Source organism: Acanthaster planci, linkage group LG01, assembly GCF_054643075.1.
Source record: "Acanthaster planci isolate LZ-2023a linkage group LG01, COTS_SCS, whole genome shotgun sequence".
Classification (NCBI taxonomy): domain Eukaryota; kingdom Metazoa; phylum Echinodermata; class Asteroidea; order Valvatida; family Acanthasteridae; genus Acanthaster; species Acanthaster planci.
This window is the reverse complement of record NC_141777.1, coordinates 46,868-65,944: the sequence shown is the minus strand read 5'-3', so window position 1 is coordinate 65,944 and position 19,077 is coordinate 46,868. Positions and strand designations below refer to the sequence as shown.

At 42.9% G+C, this 19,077-nt stretch overlaps 2 protein-coding genes and 2 pseudogenes across 4 annotated transcripts; 3 read left to right on the top strand and 1 right to left on the bottom strand.

Moving 5' to 3' along the window:
* Positions 1 to 739: 739 nt before the first annotated feature.
* Positions 740 to 4,936, top strand: LOC110973489 (carbonyl reductase [NADPH] 3-like; annotated as a pseudogene). Its single transcript, XR_015425334.1, has 6 exons — positions 740 to 1,861; positions 2,368 to 2,648; positions 2,743 to 2,849; positions 3,114 to 3,239; positions 3,731 to 3,875; positions 4,202 to 4,936. The product of XR_015425334.1 is annotated as a carbonyl reductase [NADPH] 3-like (transcript).
* An 800-nt stretch (positions 4,937 to 5,736) lies between these two features.
* LOC110973487 (carbonyl reductase [NADPH] 3-like) lies at positions 5,737 to 11,971 on the top strand. The gene is made up of 6 exons (XM_022224348.2): positions 5,737 to 5,893; positions 6,658 to 6,921; positions 7,897 to 8,009; positions 8,306 to 8,431; positions 9,629 to 9,773; positions 10,707 to 11,971. The coding sequence occupies exons 1-6, from the start codon at positions 5,873 to 5,875 to the stop codon at positions 10,866 to 10,868; spliced, it is 831 nt and encodes a 276-aa protein (XP_022080040.2). The 5' UTR covers positions 5,737 to 5,872; the 3' UTR covers positions 10,869 to 11,971.
* On the top strand, positions 11,276 to 15,815 carry LOC147800216 (carbonyl reductase [NADPH] 3-like; annotated as a pseudogene). Its single transcript, XR_015426416.1, has 5 exons — positions 11,276 to 11,293; positions 12,694 to 12,800; positions 13,010 to 13,131; positions 14,146 to 14,290; positions 14,628 to 15,815. The product of XR_015426416.1 is annotated as a carbonyl reductase [NADPH] 3-like (transcript).
* Positions 14,374 to 19,068, bottom strand: LOC147800215 (carbonyl reductase [NADPH] 3-like). The gene is made up of 6 exons (XM_087142825.1): positions 18,827 to 19,068; positions 18,264 to 18,530; positions 17,869 to 17,981; positions 17,609 to 17,734; positions 17,231 to 17,375; positions 14,374 to 16,546 (listed from the first exon to the last, which is right to left on the bottom strand). The coding sequence occupies exons 1-6, from the start codon at positions 18,845 to 18,847 to the stop codon at positions 16,385 to 16,387; spliced, it is 834 nt and encodes a 277-aa protein (XP_086998951.1). The 5' UTR covers positions 18,848 to 19,068; the 3' UTR covers positions 14,374 to 16,384.
* Positions 19,069 to 19,077: the final 9 nt, after the last annotated feature.

The window sequence follows — 19,077 nt, the reverse complement described above, 5'->3', positions numbered from 1 at the left end:
TCATCTTCACTTATTACGAGCTTATAGGATGTGAATGAATATAACCAAGATAACAAGTGAACCGCCCTAACGGACACTTCACCCCCTTTCGTCCATCCATGAAAACCATGCTGTGTGTGTGAGCTTGGAACAGAAGTCTTCCATATGAAGCGCAACACGCGTAGCACGGAACTGAATTATACCAAACTAAATTAAACACGTAGGCCTACAAAAAGTTATGCTGTGAGAAAAATTCATTGCATTGAGGAATGGCCACATCATCTTGTAAGAAAAGGGCTCCCTCTAAAGGACGTTTATTATTTTCAACATTGGAACATTTATGGTGATACGTATTTTACCGTTTGTAAAATTTACAAGAGCTATTTTCCCCCTCAGTTTCAAAGGTAGGGTCATCAAGGCGGAAGTGGTCACCAGATCGGCAGTGCACGACTAGATTGAAAGCTATAGTGCGTTTACAGGCAAAGATGTGTCGTAGGCATAAATAATAGCAGTTCTGCGTTATAGCTGTAATATACACAGCACATAATGCATTGCGTGCGAAGACCAACGTGATATTTACCGTTTTCACGCAGACATGAAGCGTGGCGGCCTTAAATTCATTGTCAGTGTACTTTACCACGAGAAAACCTGCCCTTCCAGATGAAGCGAGTCCCGGTCAGGGTTGGACCCACATGTATCAGTTTTGTTATCGACAAGGCCAGTGAAGTGGGCGGCCACAATCAGTCATTTCACTGTCAGTGTAGGCCAGGCTGGACTTTGCCACAAAAAATCTAGCCACCCGTTCAGTGTGTGTGTGTGGAATTGCTGGCATTGGCTCACGAGGAGTGTAAACTATGTATTGTAGTGTTTTCATATTGGCACTATTTAAAACTCGGGAAATTAATTTGTTGATTTTGTGCTCCCGGCTGGCCATAGTTTAACTGCTGGAAAATTTTTGCTTCCCGCGATGTAACAAAACAGAGGTCATAGATGTCCGTCTAGTCTGTTCATTTTGTCAAACATCATCAAAAAAAAATTGCTGCTGCAGTTGTTTTTGTCTTTACATCATCTAAACCGACAGACAGCGGTACAGTGCCACAAGTGAACCTTTCATACATTTTATTGATGAAAGCAGTACATATACATTCCCATATTATTTTGACACAAATTCCTCAAGTAAGGCAGCTTTGATAGTACTCAACTATTCCACTCCAGTTTATGCATTCGAGCTCCAGTTTGTTGCTTTATAATGCAAATTCAACCTAGCCCCAGGAAGGAACATGGAGAGTTTTTTTTACCGTTAAGCACAACTTACCGTACTGCATAGAAAATTCAATGTTCTTTCTGGTTCTTCGTAATCTCCAAAATCTGTCCATGAAAGTTGTAGAATATATTAGGCATTATAGGCCTCTTCTGGGAGTATTTTTTGTATACTGTATTTAGAGAAAAGAGACTACTTTTCAGCTTTGACTTGATCATTAAATCAGCATCCCCCCTCAAAAAGTAAAGTGACCTGTGAAAGGAGGCTAATTAGTGTAATTTCATTTGTTCTGAGATCAGTGTCGAGCTCAAATCTGATCGAAACCTGCTTTGAAAAATCGATTTTAAAAAGTAAGATCATGATTTATGACCTTTCACTCTTCGCTGAATGAAGTCAATGAAGAAAAACTCACTTTTTTCCCCCAGGAAGTGTCAGTCAGAATCATTTTAAAAGCGAGGACACGAATCGGGCGGCGGTTGCCAATTTTGAGAGCGATTCCTTTATCTAACCGAGCGCCCTCATCTGGTCGATCAGCCTACCATGTACCAGCATGCAACGCACTAGCATTTTAGAAAAAAAACGTGTGAAACTTAACTGCACATGGCGCAGCGGATTGCATTGGTAAGCCACATTCTGGGTGAAGTTACTTGAGTTTTTAACCTTTTTAAGAGGGCTTGTTATAGACCCCGACAAGCAGAAGATGAAAAGAGTTCCATGATATCTAATTGTCCATGCGCTACCGGTATACCAACACAGTGTAGGAGCCCCAGAAATAACGGGAATTTCCGTTTTACAGCCACATCGTAAGTAAACCAAAGTAGGGGCCTACTTTTCTACGCCTACTTGGCAAAGCTCCCCACATCATTGGGATATCACACCAAGGATGATCATCAACACCACGTCTACACTTGTGCCTCAGGTATCAGCATGACTAGATAGCACATCTACTGATCTAGTACACATTTGCCACCATTTTTAGGGTGAAATCCATTGTTTTTGTTGGGCATTTACTTATTTGTATTATATGTTACTTATATTTCCTCCCCAAATCTTAACCCCAGCTCTGATGAGTACTTGCATAAGGTTTAAGAGGCATAAAGATGTCTATGTGCCGGTCAAATGTTCAGGTAACTGGAGCCAACAAGGGCATTGGTTTTGCCATTGTGAGGGCGCTGTGCAAGCAGCTGGACAATGGAATCATCTACCTGACTGCCAGGAACGAGGAGAGGGGGAGGGAGGCCGTGGCCAGACTCAATCAGGAGGGGCTCCAGCCTAAGTATCACAGTTGGACGTTACGGACCGTGTCAGCGTGAAGATGCTGAGAGATTTCCTGAAGGAGACGCACGGCGGCTTGGATGTACTGGTCAACAATGCTGGAATACCCTTCAAGGTACAACAAGGGGATTGAGTTTTGGAGTTTTGATTTTTCAGAGTGCAGTTGGGGGAAAACAACAGTGTTTCACATTTTTACTTGCCTTGTCCTGTACTCCATTCTAGAGGAGCTCTCCTGATTCGTTGGCACTCAGGCATCCGTAGTCATGGCAACCAACTTCACCGCCCTGTTAGAAGTGAGCAGAGCACTCATTCCACTGGTTCGTTCCCACGGAAGGTATCATATCTTCTTTCTGTGTTTAGGGCAGACAAAGTTTTTCTTGGTCAAAACATGCCAGGTTGCAAGGAAACTTGCCTGGATATTTCTCAACCCAAGTTTTGTAAAATCACCCACTCAACATAGAGTTATAGCTTAAGTTTATGCGAGAATTTTTTCGGGAAAACTTTCCCAATGATCCAATGAACTCCAAAGATGGGACGTTTTATGCAGAAGTTACGAAGATCGTCATTTCATCACTTTCACACATCTCCATTGTTCCAGAATCGTCAACATGGCCAGCACAGTTGGGCGGCATGTCTACAGCGAGATGAGTGAAGAGGTCAAAGGTCGTTTCCAGGCCATCAAGACAGAGCAGGATGTTGAGCTGCTCATGAAGGAATTTCTGGAGTAAGCCGTCAACCAGAATATGCTAAGTTCTGGATGATATTTCACATCAGTACTGTAAATAAAAATTTCACAGGCCTCCATTTCGAACTTTTTCTTTTGAGACTTTGGTTTGATATTTCCCCAGAATGTTCAATATTGCAAATGTTGCTTCAGTGGTGAAAGTATTCAGGCATCGCTGTACCAACATGTGTGTTGCCCTGCTTTAATCTGAAGACATGACGTCTGGCACCTTGTCTCTTTTTCTGTTCATTACTCTTTCCCTAATTAGGAAGTCGTGCCATTGGGAAGAGAGAGTCTTGTGAAAAATGTCAATCGTGCACCAGTCTATCTGTTGCTTTAAAATTGTTCTGAGTGTTTTGTCCCACTGTGAATATTTGAAGTAAAAACAACCTGAAGTTTGAACTGAGCCTTTGCAGTGAGAAATTTCGCCAAAGAGGGTGGGTTTTATCGACATTGTTATGTGTCGTCAGTCTTATGGTTGATCTCCTCAGACATGCTAATGCCGGGGATCATATGAGGAAAGGCTGGCCCAACTCGGCCTATGGCACAAGCAAGATGGGGGTCATTGCACTTACCCGGGTGCAAGCTGCCGACGTCACCAAGGACAAAACAAAGGAAGACGTTCTCCTTACATGTGTACGTGAAGTATTTTTATAGTTTCTAGAGTTCATTTACAGTGAAGCAGGCTTTTAGGTAGAGAACCTGTCATGGTTGTAAGTTTTCAGATAAGACTGTTACAGACATTTTTAATTATTTCAAAATTGGTTGCTTGAAAATAAAAAATCAAAATTACTTCTGCTCTAGATGTTGGCTTTGGCTTTACTGATCTAAAACAAATTGGAATTGAACATGCATTGCATTGGCCGTAGAACATGAAAAATGTAGACTTTGAAATAGGAAAGAATTGTGAAAGGTTGGAGAATTTTAGTCAGAAATATGCTTGTTCTTTTTTTTTGTGACAGTGTTGCCCAGGTTACGTGGCTACAGATTTGACCGATCATAAGGGGCCCTTGACGGTTGAAGAAGGGGCTGTTACGCCCGTCTTCTGCGCCCTGCTTCCGCCAGGCTCGAAAGACCTTAATGGAAAGATGCTTTACCAAAAGTCTGTTTTGGATTTCTGGTAGCTCGAGAACTAGACTCACCTCCACTTGTAGAAAAACAGTGAACTAGGAGAATAATTTGATTTCCAGTTTTTATCACAAAATGGACCACAAGCTCTCAAGATACCTGGTAATAATTGTTGCAAATTGTCTTCATCATGGACAAACTTTTAACCACCCCCATGATTTCCTCTTTGAAAGTATCCTTGTCCAAATTGAAAGAGGGTTGTCTTGTTGAACTGGTCCTGAAAGTTAACGTTATTTCCTTCTTAAAGCTAGAAATGGTGGTGAAATTTAATTTATATGTTACTTGTCATGAGGTTTAATTTATGCATTTATGAATTGGAAATTGCTTGAACATTTAATAGAAGAGTTATGGCGAGATTTTTACCTGAAGATGTATCTTTATACAAGTAAGCTGTTTTTGAAGATGTGTGATAACAAGCAAAATGCTTGATAATATAAATTTTTAGTGCATTAATTAGGTACATTTTGCCACTTCGTTAAGAAGACAAGTGCCGTGAGGTATGTGCTCATGCAGCATATTACAGTGACAAAAAGCTTTACATGGTAATAAACCCTTTGATATTGAAAACAGTCAGGTTTGTGTGCTTTATCGGATATGTTCAAAGTGCCATGAAAAACTGGCTGCCTTCTAGTTCTTTTGGCGCAGTTGGCGCAAAGCTTGAACCCAACCGTTCTTTTTATTATTCCTGTTATATTTCGTTCGAGCGAAAGCCATTTTGTCAAACCGGTGGTCCATTTTCCTTGGTAACCAGCGTAACAGATATTGCGCCCTCTAGTGTCATCCCAACTATGGTTGTGACCGGCCCAACTATGTATGGCTCAAATGAGTGACAGAAGTTCAGTGTGTGCTTCCGACATTGTTAGAATTACATCATCATCTTGTGCTTTTAGAAAAAAAAAGTTTCTTTACAGATTAAGCACCATATTTTAGATGAATTATATCAGAGTGAACTGCATAAAGGTTGAGAAGTTTTTACAGAGATTGGCCAACAATAGTAGAGCCAGCCCAACGACAGACAAAATTTATGTATGAACCACCAGGTCTTATTCAAAACTAGAGGGGTCACTGCTCTCAGGCGCCAAACAAAAATAAAAACTGAGTAAATTCACCCCTCGGTACGGGGAATTTATGCACAGTTGAAAAATTCCAACTATAAAATTCTATGAAGCCATTTTTCAACTGTAAAAAAAATCCTCTGGCCCGCGAATTCAAAACAATGGGTTTCAACATTTGAAAAGAAGAGATAGCAGTAGGCCTACCGAAGGGCAAAAAAGGGTGAAAGTGCATGTATTTGGAAGCACGTGTGAACAAATGCAGGCAACGTGAGCCTGGTGCGTTGTGCGTGCACGTACGTGCACGTGATGCGCACTGAACGCACTGCTATCGATCGCTTCGCTCACTATTTGGCCGGCGCCCGTACTTCACGGATGCCCTTGAATGGCGTGTGAGCCCAACTGCAGCACGGTCCCAACTTTAATTGGCGTGAAATTTCGGTCAGTAACGCAATGGCTGAGCGAGTTGCAGTGGTAAGCATTAAGCCGTTTTTTGTACAGTTTGAGGCCGAATTTACTCAGAATTCGTAAGCCTTATCGCAAATACTGCATGGGTGATTTTACACAATGGTAGAAAGGCATTGTGGGAAGGAAAAAGGAGCAAACATTGTCCCTTTTTCCTTCCCACAATGCCTTTTCAAAATCACCCATCATGCAGTAGGCCTATCATGCCGATGTGCGATAAGGCTTATAATTTATAGCACAGTGGCAAAGGCCAAACAAATAATGTCAGGCCATTCCTTCCGGTTTGTAGGCCTTCTAAACCATACTGAAGAAGCGGCGTCAATTTCGCCCCGTTTACATTCATAATCTTATCTTTGCAAACAAATAAAAACATTGTATGAGTACCCAACCAAGTCAGAAGTGAATTAGGCCTAACAACTTGATAAGGCAAATACCGAGGCCTACATGTAATGTAATGTTACGTGTAATAGGGGTTAAGCGGAGACTACAAGAATGACCTTACATCATTGCCTAAATTTCTGTGGTGTGAGGCAACATTTTGCGGCTGTTTACAACATGGTTTTTAAGGAAGGGAAATGACATAGGGCTAAGTCTAGATGAAAATGCCTTCCCTTAAAAAGGAACGATTTGTGTCTCCTTTTTGGGGGGGGGGATGGCAAAGCCCTGTTGTTCCACCCACCTGTGCATTTGCCCTTGATCATGAACAAGATATTCAAATCTATCCCCTGCATAAAATAGTAAGAATTAAGATAATGTAATGTGTCTTTGTTCAGGTAACTGGAGCCAACAAGGGTATTGGTTTTGCCATTGTGAGGGCGCTGTGCAAGCAGCTGGCCAATGGAATCGTCTACCTGACTGCCAGGAATGAGGAGAGGGGGAGGGAGGCCGTGGCCAGACTCAATCAGGAGGGGCTCCAGCCCAAGTATCACCAGCTGGACGTCACCGATCGGGCCAGCGTGAGCAAGCTGAGAGATTTCCTGAAGGAGACGCACGGAGGCTTGGACGTACTGGTCAACAATGCAGCAGTAGCATTTAAGGTACAACGTGACTCTCTGTTGTCTCTCTTATTGGATGCCATCACTTGAGGAGTATCCAAGGCCATCTCGTGCATGTTCCAAATATCTTTGAGACGTGGCACAGCCGATGCACTTAAATGAAACTTTGAAGTCCAAACTATAGATGCTCGTGGCAATTTGCAGGAGGCGGGCATGCAACTTTTCCTCAGATTAGGCAATTTCCTCGTTTTCCGCTTCACGCTCCTGCCATTGAAAATGGAAAAGCACCCTACAAAATCTCGTAAATCTTGGATTTTCCTACTTTTTTTTGTCAAAGTCCAGGTAAAGTTGCATTGCATGAGGAAGTGACATCATTTTTAGAGGGACCTATTAAACCCTAACCATGCTAAACCCAACAACGTTATGCAGGATTTCACTGGTCCCTAGTTACAGCTTTTACCCTGTTGGGTGTGCACTCCCTGTGATTTTTATTCCTGCATTGCTATTAAAACGAAGCAAATTATACCTCGGTGAGAATATTTTCAAGATGTATTTTTGCGTTGGGGAGATGTTAATTATATATAACAGGTTTTGCCCTTACCCAACATATATTAATAAGCACCGTATGCTCAGTGCTTGTCCGAGAGCTTGCGAAAAAAACCTCACAAGCTTACTCGGGTGGGACTCGAACCTACGACCTCCTGCTTACTAGTGCAGATGTCTTAACCACTCGACCACCGAGCTTGCCGGGGTCGGCTGGCCGGTCCGGGTTACATTACAGTTACGGTGAGAGTAGTTTTATAAGATGTGAATTTTGTGTCTAGGGAGTGTTCGTTTTGCATACGTTGGGAGTGCCCTTTGCCCTCCTGCCCCAGGCAGCCCTGTGGGTTCAGTTTTGAGATCCGTACGATGGTTGGCAGGAAGTCTTGAGTTGAAACGTGTTGCAGAAATACGTCTTTTACAGTGGCATGAGACTGCAATATCTTATTTCTCCAGGTTTGTATTTTCCTCTTGCAGATGGAGGCTACTGACCCATTTGGCATTCAGGCAACTGTTACCATGGCAACCAATTTCACTGCACTGCTGGAAGTCAGCAGAGCACTACTTCCTCTTGTGCGCCCCCATGGAAGGTATCTGATTTTTAGCAAGTACAGCTATGTTTGGGGTCAAGAAGGTTGAAGGATTAATATGTAAATTGATTTTCATGCCTGAGAGAAAAAAAATTGGGCCCAAATAAGTCCCAAAACGGCTTCCCACATTCTTCCTTTGCCAGTGCCACTGTTTTTACGTTTTGAAGTGTCTGGGCCCAAGCTCAAACAAGATTCAGGTGGTCGCTTGAAGATCTCCACAGGTCAGACCCTTTCAGCAGAAACCTCTGAGATTCTTATGCCAACGTACCTCTTTGTAACGGCTCTGTGATTCCCAGAATTGTCAACGTTGCCAGCATGTCCGGGCCATATGCATACAAGAAAATGAGTCAGGAGGTCAAAGGTCGTTTCCAGGCTGTCCGGACAGAACAGGATGTGGAGCAGCTCATGAAGGAATTCGTTGAGTGAGTCCATTTGTTGTGCATAGTTTGCAAAGTTATGTTTAATATGAAGACATTCTCAAAATGAAGAGCTTTCCCTCTGATGGACGTTGAATTTTCATTGTGCCCTTTTAATTGTTAACAGCTTGAAAGCAAATTTTTTTTGTGAGTAGAGGTTGAATGCGAGTACTGAATTAAGTACTCCTGTGTAATTTAGTATGAGTGTTGCAGCACTATAGCTGTAGCTGAGTACATTTCTGTGAGTCTGAGTAAGAGTGTGAGTGTTGAAAAGTTTCAAGGAGTGGATGAGTTCAAAGAGGAGTGTTACAGCACTATAGCTGTTGTTGAGTACATTTCCGTGAGTCTGAGTAGGAGTGTGAGTGTTGAAAAGTTTCAAGGAGTGGATGAGTTCAAAGAGGCGTGTTACAGCACTATAGCTGTTGTTGAGTACATTTCAGTGAGTCTGAGTAGGAGTGTGAGTGTTGAAAAGTTTCAAGGAGTGGATGAGTTCAAAGAGGCGTGTTACAGCACTATAGCTGTTGTTGAGCACATTTCAGTGAGTCTGAATAGGAGTGTGTGTGTTGAAACCATTTCACGGAGTGGATGAGTTGCTTTTATTTCGTCCAGGTTAGACTTCTGTAACAGTTTACTCGCAAGTCTGCCGCAACACACAGTACAGCGACTCCAGAAGGTACACAATGCTGCTGCTCATTTACTCACCAGAACAAAACATCACACCATGTAACACCTGTTTTGCAAGACCTTCATTAGCTTCCAGTTAATTACAAAATTCAATTCAAAATCCCTCTGCTGACTTTCAAAGCCCTCCATGATCTCGTCCCATCTTACATCCTGGACATGTAGCAGTACCGCAACCTGAGACCTGGTCTGAGGTCATTGTCGTCCTCTCACATGCTGTCCCTCCTCCGAGACGCGTCTGGCAACCTACGGAGACCGGGCTTTTTCCAGCTTTGCACCGCATCTCTGGAATCTCTTGCCAGATGAGTTGAGGAAGGAAAACGATCTCTCACGCTTCAAACTCCATCTAAAAACACACTTTTCCAATGTCGCTTTCCATCTTGCACCTTTGAATGGTACTTTCTAGATACTGTATGCATCAGAAATGCTCCATTGATTATCATTATGATGAGTTGAAGGAGGAGCATCACTGTACCATAGCTGTAGTCAAGTACTTTTTTGGTTGATTGTTAATTAACTCAGTTGTGCCAACGCCGGGGATCACATGAGTAAAGGCTGGCCCAACTCGGCCTATGGCACAAGCAAGATGGGGGTCATCGCACTTACCCGAGTCCAAGCTGCCGACATAGCCAAGGACAAGACGAAGGAAGACGTTCTGATCACCTGCGTAAGTGCATTTTCTTGCTAATCGGATGATATTATAAATTTGGAGTCCATTGTCAATGTATCATCGGACATAATTTAGTAGGTTTAGAACATCATTTCTAAGAGGAATGAAGTAATGCAGTTTATGTGTACTTTTAAGTCAGGTTCATATTGGTGTCAAATTACACTGGTCAGGTGTAACAGGCACACAAAAGTCACACTTCTGGACCCCACGTTTATTGAATAACCCAGTTGTGTGTTAAAAATATCCTTCGTTAGCCATTCAAGTGTAGTTTTGCGTACAGATTAATTTCATTTTGTCATTTTTTAATTGAAATTTTGATGAAAAACAAATTTCTTTTATCTGAAAGAGTAAAGCTGTCTGTTTGATGTTTATTTTGACTCCTCCAGAGAAAACTTTGTGGCGTAATGTGAATGGCTTGGTTACAGTACATGTAAAACACAGACTTGGTTCTAATAAAAAGGCAGAAGAAAGTTTTAAATAGAAAATTGGCGAATACTTGCTGCAAGTGTGCTGTGAAACCTTTCTCCAGTTTGTTCTTATGTCAGGTTGAGTCATTTCGAATGCTTCCACATTTGAATATTTTACCTTCCATCCCACCACACATTCGGTTACGCCAAATTCCCTCAAAAGCAGGTGCAAAATATACATGTTGGTGTGGTAGTCAGCTGATCGGTTGTTGAGTTCCAGGACATTGAGTCATCCAGGGTGAGGACGAGCGAGCGTCCAAGCGATGTTCTGGCCCACTTCATGTTTTCTTCAGAAAAAGTCCCATTCGGTTGCTTAAATTTATCCCCTGTTTGTTTCATTGATTTTGAAATTGAAATGTTTGAAAAATTAGTCATTAAAAAACTGTTCAACTGTTTGAATATTGGGCACAGGCCTATCAAAATTCTGTCTCATTTTCTGTTAACAACTGTTGATTTCTGATAGTGCTGCCCAGGTTATGTGGACACAGACATGACAAGTCACAAGGGGTCGCTGACAATCGACGAGGGCGCCGTCACACCAGTCTACCTTGCCCTGCTGCCAACGGGCTCCAGCGACTACAACGGCAAGATGTTCTCTGAAAAAGCTGTTACGAATTTCTGGTAGAGCTTTGGAACGGGAACAAGACTTCAACCCAAAGGAGAGGTTTGCACTGAGATTGTGAAATGCAGGCAGTTCTACTCAGTTGAGACTATTGCAGTTGTTGCAAAGTACCTTGCCTATGGACACAACCTTCAGAGTCCCTCGTTTCCATTGGAAATCTCATTGCTAAAGGGTAGCTATGATAAATGTTTGTTAGAGAAGGTTTTCTCTGGGTTTTTTTTTTTGTACGTTTTATATAAACCATTTGACTTCCTGTTATGTTAAATGTATTTAAAGGTACACTAAGGCTAAGATCGGGTGGCTTGTTTTATATATATGTTTTTATAATTTTTTGTTTGTGGGTCAGCCGCTCAAACGCTGGGGACGTACAATTGGTTATCGCTGGTGGTTAGTGACAAGCAAGGTGCAACATGGCGGCGTCCTACAATGTACACATTCTTTGGGGGTTAATGTTTGGATAACTGGGCTGAATTCTTTTCTGTTTGAAAAGGACATTCATTTCTGTGTTGTGGAAAATCTTTCTAGTTAATTTGGCAAAACTTCCCATTGTCTCTGGCTTTGTAAGCCATCTTGCTGTTTTTGCAGCTGTTCAAAAATAAAAACTCACGAGTTTTTCCATGTGTTCCTGTAAAACCCTGACGAGGACGTGGTGTGTGATCCTGTTCCGAGAACAGTGTTCTTGGGTCGTGTTCCTGCCGTTCGAGCGTGAGACCACGAAATCTGTGTCAAGAGCAGGTCGCCCAAACTCGACCTTAAAGTTGTCCATGCTCTTCTTGACATTGAGGGGTGCCGTTACTGTGATGCCATTTGGGGAAGGCAGAGTTCAGAGCATAACCCAGTGAAATCTGAATCTTGAAAGATTCAATTTAGATTTTGACAAGTGAGAAAAAGAACAGTCTGGTTCCCAATCGTATTCCTCTGCAGCAACTGTATTCTATTTATTCTTGGACGATGGATGTGGACAAGTATCCATCAGTCACTGTTCTTGATCCTGATTATTCACAACGGACATGTTGCCTAGTGGAATATATGCATGTATTTACAGCAGGAGACATTGGCACGAATAATTAAAATACCGGGGGTACTTTAACCCGTCAACCATTGAATTTGGTCGTGATGATGTGTTTTTTATGTACAGTGTTTGTTGCAGGAATAGTTTTTCCAGCGTTTCCTTCACTGAATTCTTTTCTCTTGCAAAAACTTGCGGCTATTAATGCCTGTGCATTAAAAAATACCATAGCAGTTCAGGTTCTTGAGTTACAAAATATGCTGGGCCGATTTCCTGCTTTTGAGTTCAAAGCCTTATCTGAAAGTCTTGCCAAAAGCCTGTAGCATCGTAATTGGAAGTGGCTGTGGCGGCCACGGCAAAGTGGCCTTCCAAATGCATGCACGTGCCGAGCTGGATCACTGCCAACAAATCTTCTTAATCAGTCCATAATCACCACAATCAACACACCGATTTATTGTTGAGCTACTAACTTCATATGCAGCAAGGTATGAGATGGAGAGAACCCCCCCTGCTTTGTGTTGGTCATTGTCTCGCAGGAATCTGGGGAATTCCTTTCAGACATCTTGGGGGGATGTGTTAAGTAACAATAGTCTGGAATGTGTATAGGGATTGGACATGTTGGGGGGGGTACCCCTCGGTCTCATTTCTTGCTGGGTATAACTAACTTGAACACTGACAAGGTATTCCTATGCACTGGTAGACCTTCACTTTCCAAAAGGTGAGCTGAAAATGAGTGCTACACGTATTTCAGGTCAGTAACTGGGGCCAACAAAGGCATTGGTTTTGCCATTGTGAGGGTGCTGTACTGCGTGCAAGCAGCTGGACAATGGCATCTTCTACCTGACTGCCAGGAATGAGGAAAGGAGGAGGGAGGCCGTGGCCAGACTCCATCAGGAGGGGCTCCAGCCTAATTTTCATCAGCTGGGGTGAGGAAATTGAGGGATTTCTTGGAGGAGTCAATACTTTGGCGTATTGATTTCTTGGTTTGATCAATCTCTCGACTATGGTTATATACTGAGAGTGGGTCCTGCCATGTTTCTGTGGGGGCCAAAACTTGACCCACCCCTATGAGCCACATGCATCTACTGGGTATTCAGTCCAGATTTTTTTCCATGCATGTTTGCCCCTTGTTCAGGCTAGTCAACCTCTCAAGCTTCGCTGGGCAGTTTGCATATGAGAAGATGAGCAATGAGGTCAAAGGTCGTTTCCAGGCCGGACAGTGGAGGATGTGGAGGCACTCATGAAAGACTTTGTGGAGTGAGTCGTATTTGAAGAGAGACTAATTTTCAAGAAAAAGCAAAAAGAGGTTTGTCAAGGGAATTTTACGGAAAATCTGCAGACGAAGTTAAAGGTTGTATATGGAGTGAGGTCAGGGATTTTGAACATGTCTTTGGAAAATGTTAGGAAAAGTACACAAAAATTGGAAAACTACTGACCTTAGGAAATACTATAGAGCCTGAAAGTTGACCCCTGACGGTGCGCTTCTGTAACTCTTGGATAGAAAAAATCACGTTCAACAATTCTAGAATTTGTAATTGTTCGTTTTACTTTTCACCTCAGAAAGAGGCCTTTGTTAAAAACTAAAAAATTACCTGATCTACATGCACCAGAGAAATATCCTGCCAACATCTGACCTCTCACTTCTGATAATCTAAAATACAGAAAGACCAGTGGCCAGTGGTCTTGTATGCAGATGAACAGTTGCAAAATTATATGGTATTCTTTCGATAAAAGCTAAATCAAAAACAGATCAAACTAAGAAATGAACTTAAAAGAATGATCTGTATTTACGAAAGATTCTGATGTTTAATGACAACAGCTGCGTCAGGTCGACTCGACTGAATCTAGAACCCACTTTGACTCCAGGAAGATAAATCTTTGCAATGTTGTACAATCTCATTTTTATGTAGGCTCACGAAGTGAAAACAAAATGTGCGTGAACAAGGAGACCTAGGAACGATATTGCCGGAAGTGAAAGGTCGTTAACGAATTTCGTTGTTTAAGCATCTCCGATTGACTTTTCAAAAATATTGTTTGAGAAAGACACAGGTAAAATCCAACATCAGTGTCCAAAGATTACCAAACGTGATAGGACAACCCCGTGTAAAATTCCCAGAGGCAGACCTCGCGAGGGTTCCGGAGGCTCGCTGCATGACCTTTTACTCTCAGGATCTATTGGCTATGAAACCTTGGAGAAATTGGCACCAAAGGGCAAAGTGGAAATTTACGGATTTCACGCATTTCCCACATCTCTTGATTTTGTCTTGTCAGGTGCGCCAGTGCTGGTGATGTGGTTGCTAAGGGCTGGACCGACAATGCGTACTGTGTGTCAAAGATGGGGGTCACACCAGTGACCAGGGTCCAAGCTGCCAACTTGGCCAAGGACGCTACCAAAGAGGACGTTGTTCTAACTTACGTAAGTTTGTTGGGTAGATTGTCACAGGGGATGAAAGGGGAAGACAACACCTTTAAAAAAAAAATTGAAATCTGTCACCGTGGTTTCATTTAAACTTTTAATCCTTCCTGTTTTTCTTCCTTTGAAAAATCTTCCAGATTTTCCTCACACTATTAAAAAGAATCAGTCCATTTCTAGGACATTTAAATTTACCTCCTTTAATTTCTTCGAAATGAGGAATATCAATTCTGTAACAGTGGAAGCATTTTTTCAGTCGAGTAACACCTTTGACATAAACTCTGGAAACCCAATTTCCACAAAAGTAATCCCGGATTGGTTTATGTTTATTGTGCACAAGTGTTCGCCTGGCTACGTTGGGACGGATATTACCAACTACAAGGGGCTGCTGACATTTGATGAGGGCGCCATCATGCCAATCTACTGCGCGCGTCCTGCTGCCACCCGGCTCAGACCAGCTCAGTGGCAAGCAAGTCTACGAGTTCTGGTAGTACCACAGATATCCCAGTCAAGGTATTTTCAAATTATTTACAAAGTCGCTCTTCCTACTGTTGAGTTAAAGGAACCAGGAAATGAGTTTTTCTTAGAATCACCTTTTGTGTATCTCTGCTCATGAATATGCAAATAGTATTAGCATAAAACCAAAAAAGCATAAAAATATGGGTTAAAATTACAAAACAAAATTTCAAAATAAGGTTAATTGAAACCCAAAGATGCAATTTCAAGGGTTTGTAGTAAAATTTATAAAAATATTTCTATTTCCTGATTCCTTAAACACTTTCCAATCTCCCACACTTTGCCCAAAAAACTTCAAACAAAATGTTCAATTATATTTCTCATGATTCCCCCTCCTGAAAAGACAGAAAGCTCAACCACCAATCCAGTAAATGCATCACATAGAAAGTGGATACCGGCAAGAAAATTGCAACAGAATTTTCCAATCAAAGTTATCGTGCCACCATTTAACCAGGGCACGGTTAAATGAGCAAAAAATGTATTTGAAAATGCAGTCAGGTGGTTTTTAGTTCATTCTTCGACAAAAACCAGGACTTTGTTCCCTCACTCAAAATTGATTTTTTTTATATAACCATTTAAAATTTGTCAAAAGGCCTCCCTTTTTTTATCACTTCGGGACGTCATTGGTGAAAACTTGAGGTAGAAAAGGTTGCTTTCAAAAAGTGAGGTGTTCTTATTTTTTCCTGCTCTTTGTATAAATTAGTTTTACAGAAATATATTTCATTTATCTCTTGGCTGTACATATCTCAGGATTTGTAAACACCGAGTTCCATGAACTCTTGGGTTTGAAAAACAAAATAATGTAATCAAACAAACCATGGCGTCTGTAAGGAATACTGATGGAGGTAAACAACAGAGTGCTTGAAAATATTTTTTTCTGCTCTTTGTATAAATTACTTTGACAAAAAAGTATTTCATTTACCTCGTGAGCTGTATTTATTTCAGGACTTGACAACACCGAATATCGTTTCAGTTTAAAAAACAAAATAATGCAATAAAACAAATCATGGCATTTGGGAGTGAACTTGCAGAAGTGAAATAAATGAAATGTCAACCCAAGCTTGTTGACTCGATGGTCATATGGCGAAGTATCAGGGCCCGATCTCGATCAGTGATCCCAAAGCTGGTGTGTGCTATCCATCTTGCAGGGTTCTGGTGTCGATGAACCAACGTGGGATCACTGATCGCAGCCAATGGGGCCCGTTTGTTTCATGCGGACCCGGATTGTGATGAGCGACCCGACGTCGGTTCACTGACACCAGAACCCGCCTGATGGATGGTGTGAACCAGTGTTGGGATCACTGATTGAGATTCAGATCACTGATTGAGATTCAGATCACTGATTGAGATTCAGATCACTGATTGAGATTCAGATCACTGATTGAGATTCAGATCACTGATTGAGATTTAGATCACTGATTGAGATTTAGATCACTGATTGAGATTCAGATCTGTGCGAAACAAACAGGACCCATGTGATGTTGTAACATACCAGTTGTCAAATGGGAGGGGGGTTTCAAATTTAGCCTGTGCCGACGCTCCTGATCCCTGGGTGCCCGAGGACTGGCTGACACCGCAGTCTCAGAAATCAAAGTACACCACCCTCTCCCTGTACATCTTGCCGTGGGGCTCTGTGGTGCCCGGGGGTTGCAGGGCAAGGTAGACGGGGGTGTCGGCACCTTCGTCAATGGAGATCTCACCCTTGTGACTGGACATGTCCGTGCGAACATAACCAGGACAGCACTGGAGATAAATGCAGCAAGTGCCCTTTATAATGTGTGTTTATGAAATGATTTTAAAAGTACAATGAACTGTAGAAACTTTGAGCCCCCTGATTGGTACCTCCTTCCAACCTCTAGAGTTGGAATGGACATGGATGGACTGGGAACTGTCTATCTGACTCCCCAAGTGGCATCCATTTTATTGTGTGTGTGTGTGTGTGTTCGCCACAATGGAAGACTTGGAGACTCTCGGGGGCGGCAGATGAACTGGTCCTTTGTGCCAGTTCTGGCATGCACCTCTGTTCTGGGCATGCGCACAGCCGTGGAAAACAAAGGTTCGTCTGCCGCCACCAAGCATCTTCCAAGTCCCCCATTGGCAGAAAAACGGCGAAATAGGCAGAGATGCAAACTTCTTGTCAACAAATAGGAAAATCTGCAATAAAGACAGTCTGAGCAGGCATTAACGTATTGACTGCCGCGCACAATTTCACAGGGCGTTCCCATTTGCCAAGTGTTGTACACATGCGTGCATATTTCAGGTGTCTATTTGAACAAGAGCATTTTACGGATTTAACATGTATTAGTTGTGTTCTCAGTGATGCCAATTTACGTTACAAAAGCCTTTCATTTCCTGCGAGTATACTCGTAGTCAGCAGTCACCGTATTAAACCTCTTAAGCTTTGACTCACAAAGCAAGTTAACTCACTGCCATGATCAGGATGTTCTCTCGCGTCTTGTCCTTGAGTACGTCAGCGGCTTGGATTTTGGTCAGTGCGATCAGGCCCATCTTGGAGGTGCCGTACGTTGACGTCGGCCAGCCCTTGCTGGTAGGATCACCCCCCTGAGCAATCCTGACGGACACGCAAAAAAGGAACGAAATGTTTCATTTCAGCCACGAGCCCGAAGCGGGACCAGGAGAGAGCAAATCTTCCCAGCAACGCAGGCTCCTTCGGTAATTACAAATGCTGCACTGGGCCAAAGGATTTCAAATTACGGGACTGCATTTGTGAAAGTGAAAGCCAATTAACGCCACTGGGCATGGCCAAGGCTTGGGAACAAGCATGGTACCAAATTGTGCACTTACTCAATGTATTCCTTCATGAGTTCTTCAACGTCCTGTTCTGTCCTAGTGGCCCGAAAGCGACCTTGGACCTCGGGGCTCATAGCCTCAAATGCATACTTCCCTCGTCGACTGGCAATATTGACAACTCTGAAGAAAAAAGGGTTCCATTGGAAAGCATAAGAAAAGAGTTGCCCTTGTCAAAACGGGGGAGTTATAAGTCTTTATTGTTACGCTATAATGGCATAACAATCGGGGGTAATAATAGGATGACCATCGCGTACCTGCCATGGGACCGTATCAGTGGAATCAGCGCTCGACAGTTGGCCAGGGTCCCAAAGAAGTTGGTCGCCAGGGTGGCTTTGGCCTGGACGCCAATGGGCTCTGTGGCACTTTCCTGAGAGCAAAGGGGGTGGAAATGATATGGTGTGAACTTGACATCTGCCATGGAGTGTGAAAAAAGTCCATTGGAGTTGATACAGTTTTATGCTTTTGCCTGAATCTGTGTCACGGACTAACCATGTGGGGCTATCGTTTATACTGTGGAAAGTAAGCAAGTTTTGCATCCTGAGTGGCTTTTCACCTTGCAATGGAACTGTGCAAAATATCACATGGCATGCCACTTTCCGTTGATGCTTGCCAGTTGTCAGTTTACGTCAGCAGGCTCTGGAAGTCTCACCTTGAAGGCAATGCCGGCATTGTTGATCAGAATGTCCAATCCGCCATGTTCCTTCTCCAGGTGTGCCCGCACCTTGTCGATGCTGTTCTGCTCCAAGATGTCTAGCTGGTGGTAGGCCGGCTTCAAGCCCTCCTGGTTCAGCTTGGCCACTGCCTCCTTGCCTTCCTCCTCAATCATGGAGGTGAGGTACACCGTCCAGTTGCTGTCCAGCTTCTTGCAAAGGGCTCGCACAATGCCCAAACCGACGCCCTTGTTGGAGCCAGTGACCTTAATGTGGGTACAAAGCAATTCAATGCAAAATAGTTGAATATTGCAACCTCAAAGAGATAAATAAAAAAGTGACTGCCCTTAAAACTAGGCCTAAGCCTATTTTTTTAGAATTGAAACCAGGGCTGTCTGGGCAATCCTTTGACCGTCTATTTCTACATGTACCTCTATCAATCATTGTCTATCACGTCTATGCTTTGGGTTTGACTCGAAGTTCGAACTCGGTCATCATCCATGATTTTCATGACAAAAACCATCATCATGTGAAAACAGCTGGATTCCACTATCCTGCTTACCAAAGCAACACGATGAGCCATGTTATTAGATGTCAAGGCAGAAACACTGTCAAACGTGAAGTCTACTATAGTATTAGTTAGCGCTTAACTTAAGAAACTGTTTAGCCTTAGGATTCACATTCACTCGTCGTGTCACGTCAGTGGCGTCTAGGCACCATACCACTGCATGCTGTCAGGAACAAAATCTGTTGAGGGCGCTCGTCTTAAGGCTGGGTCCAAAACGGACTTCCAGAGCTACGGCTAGGTCTATT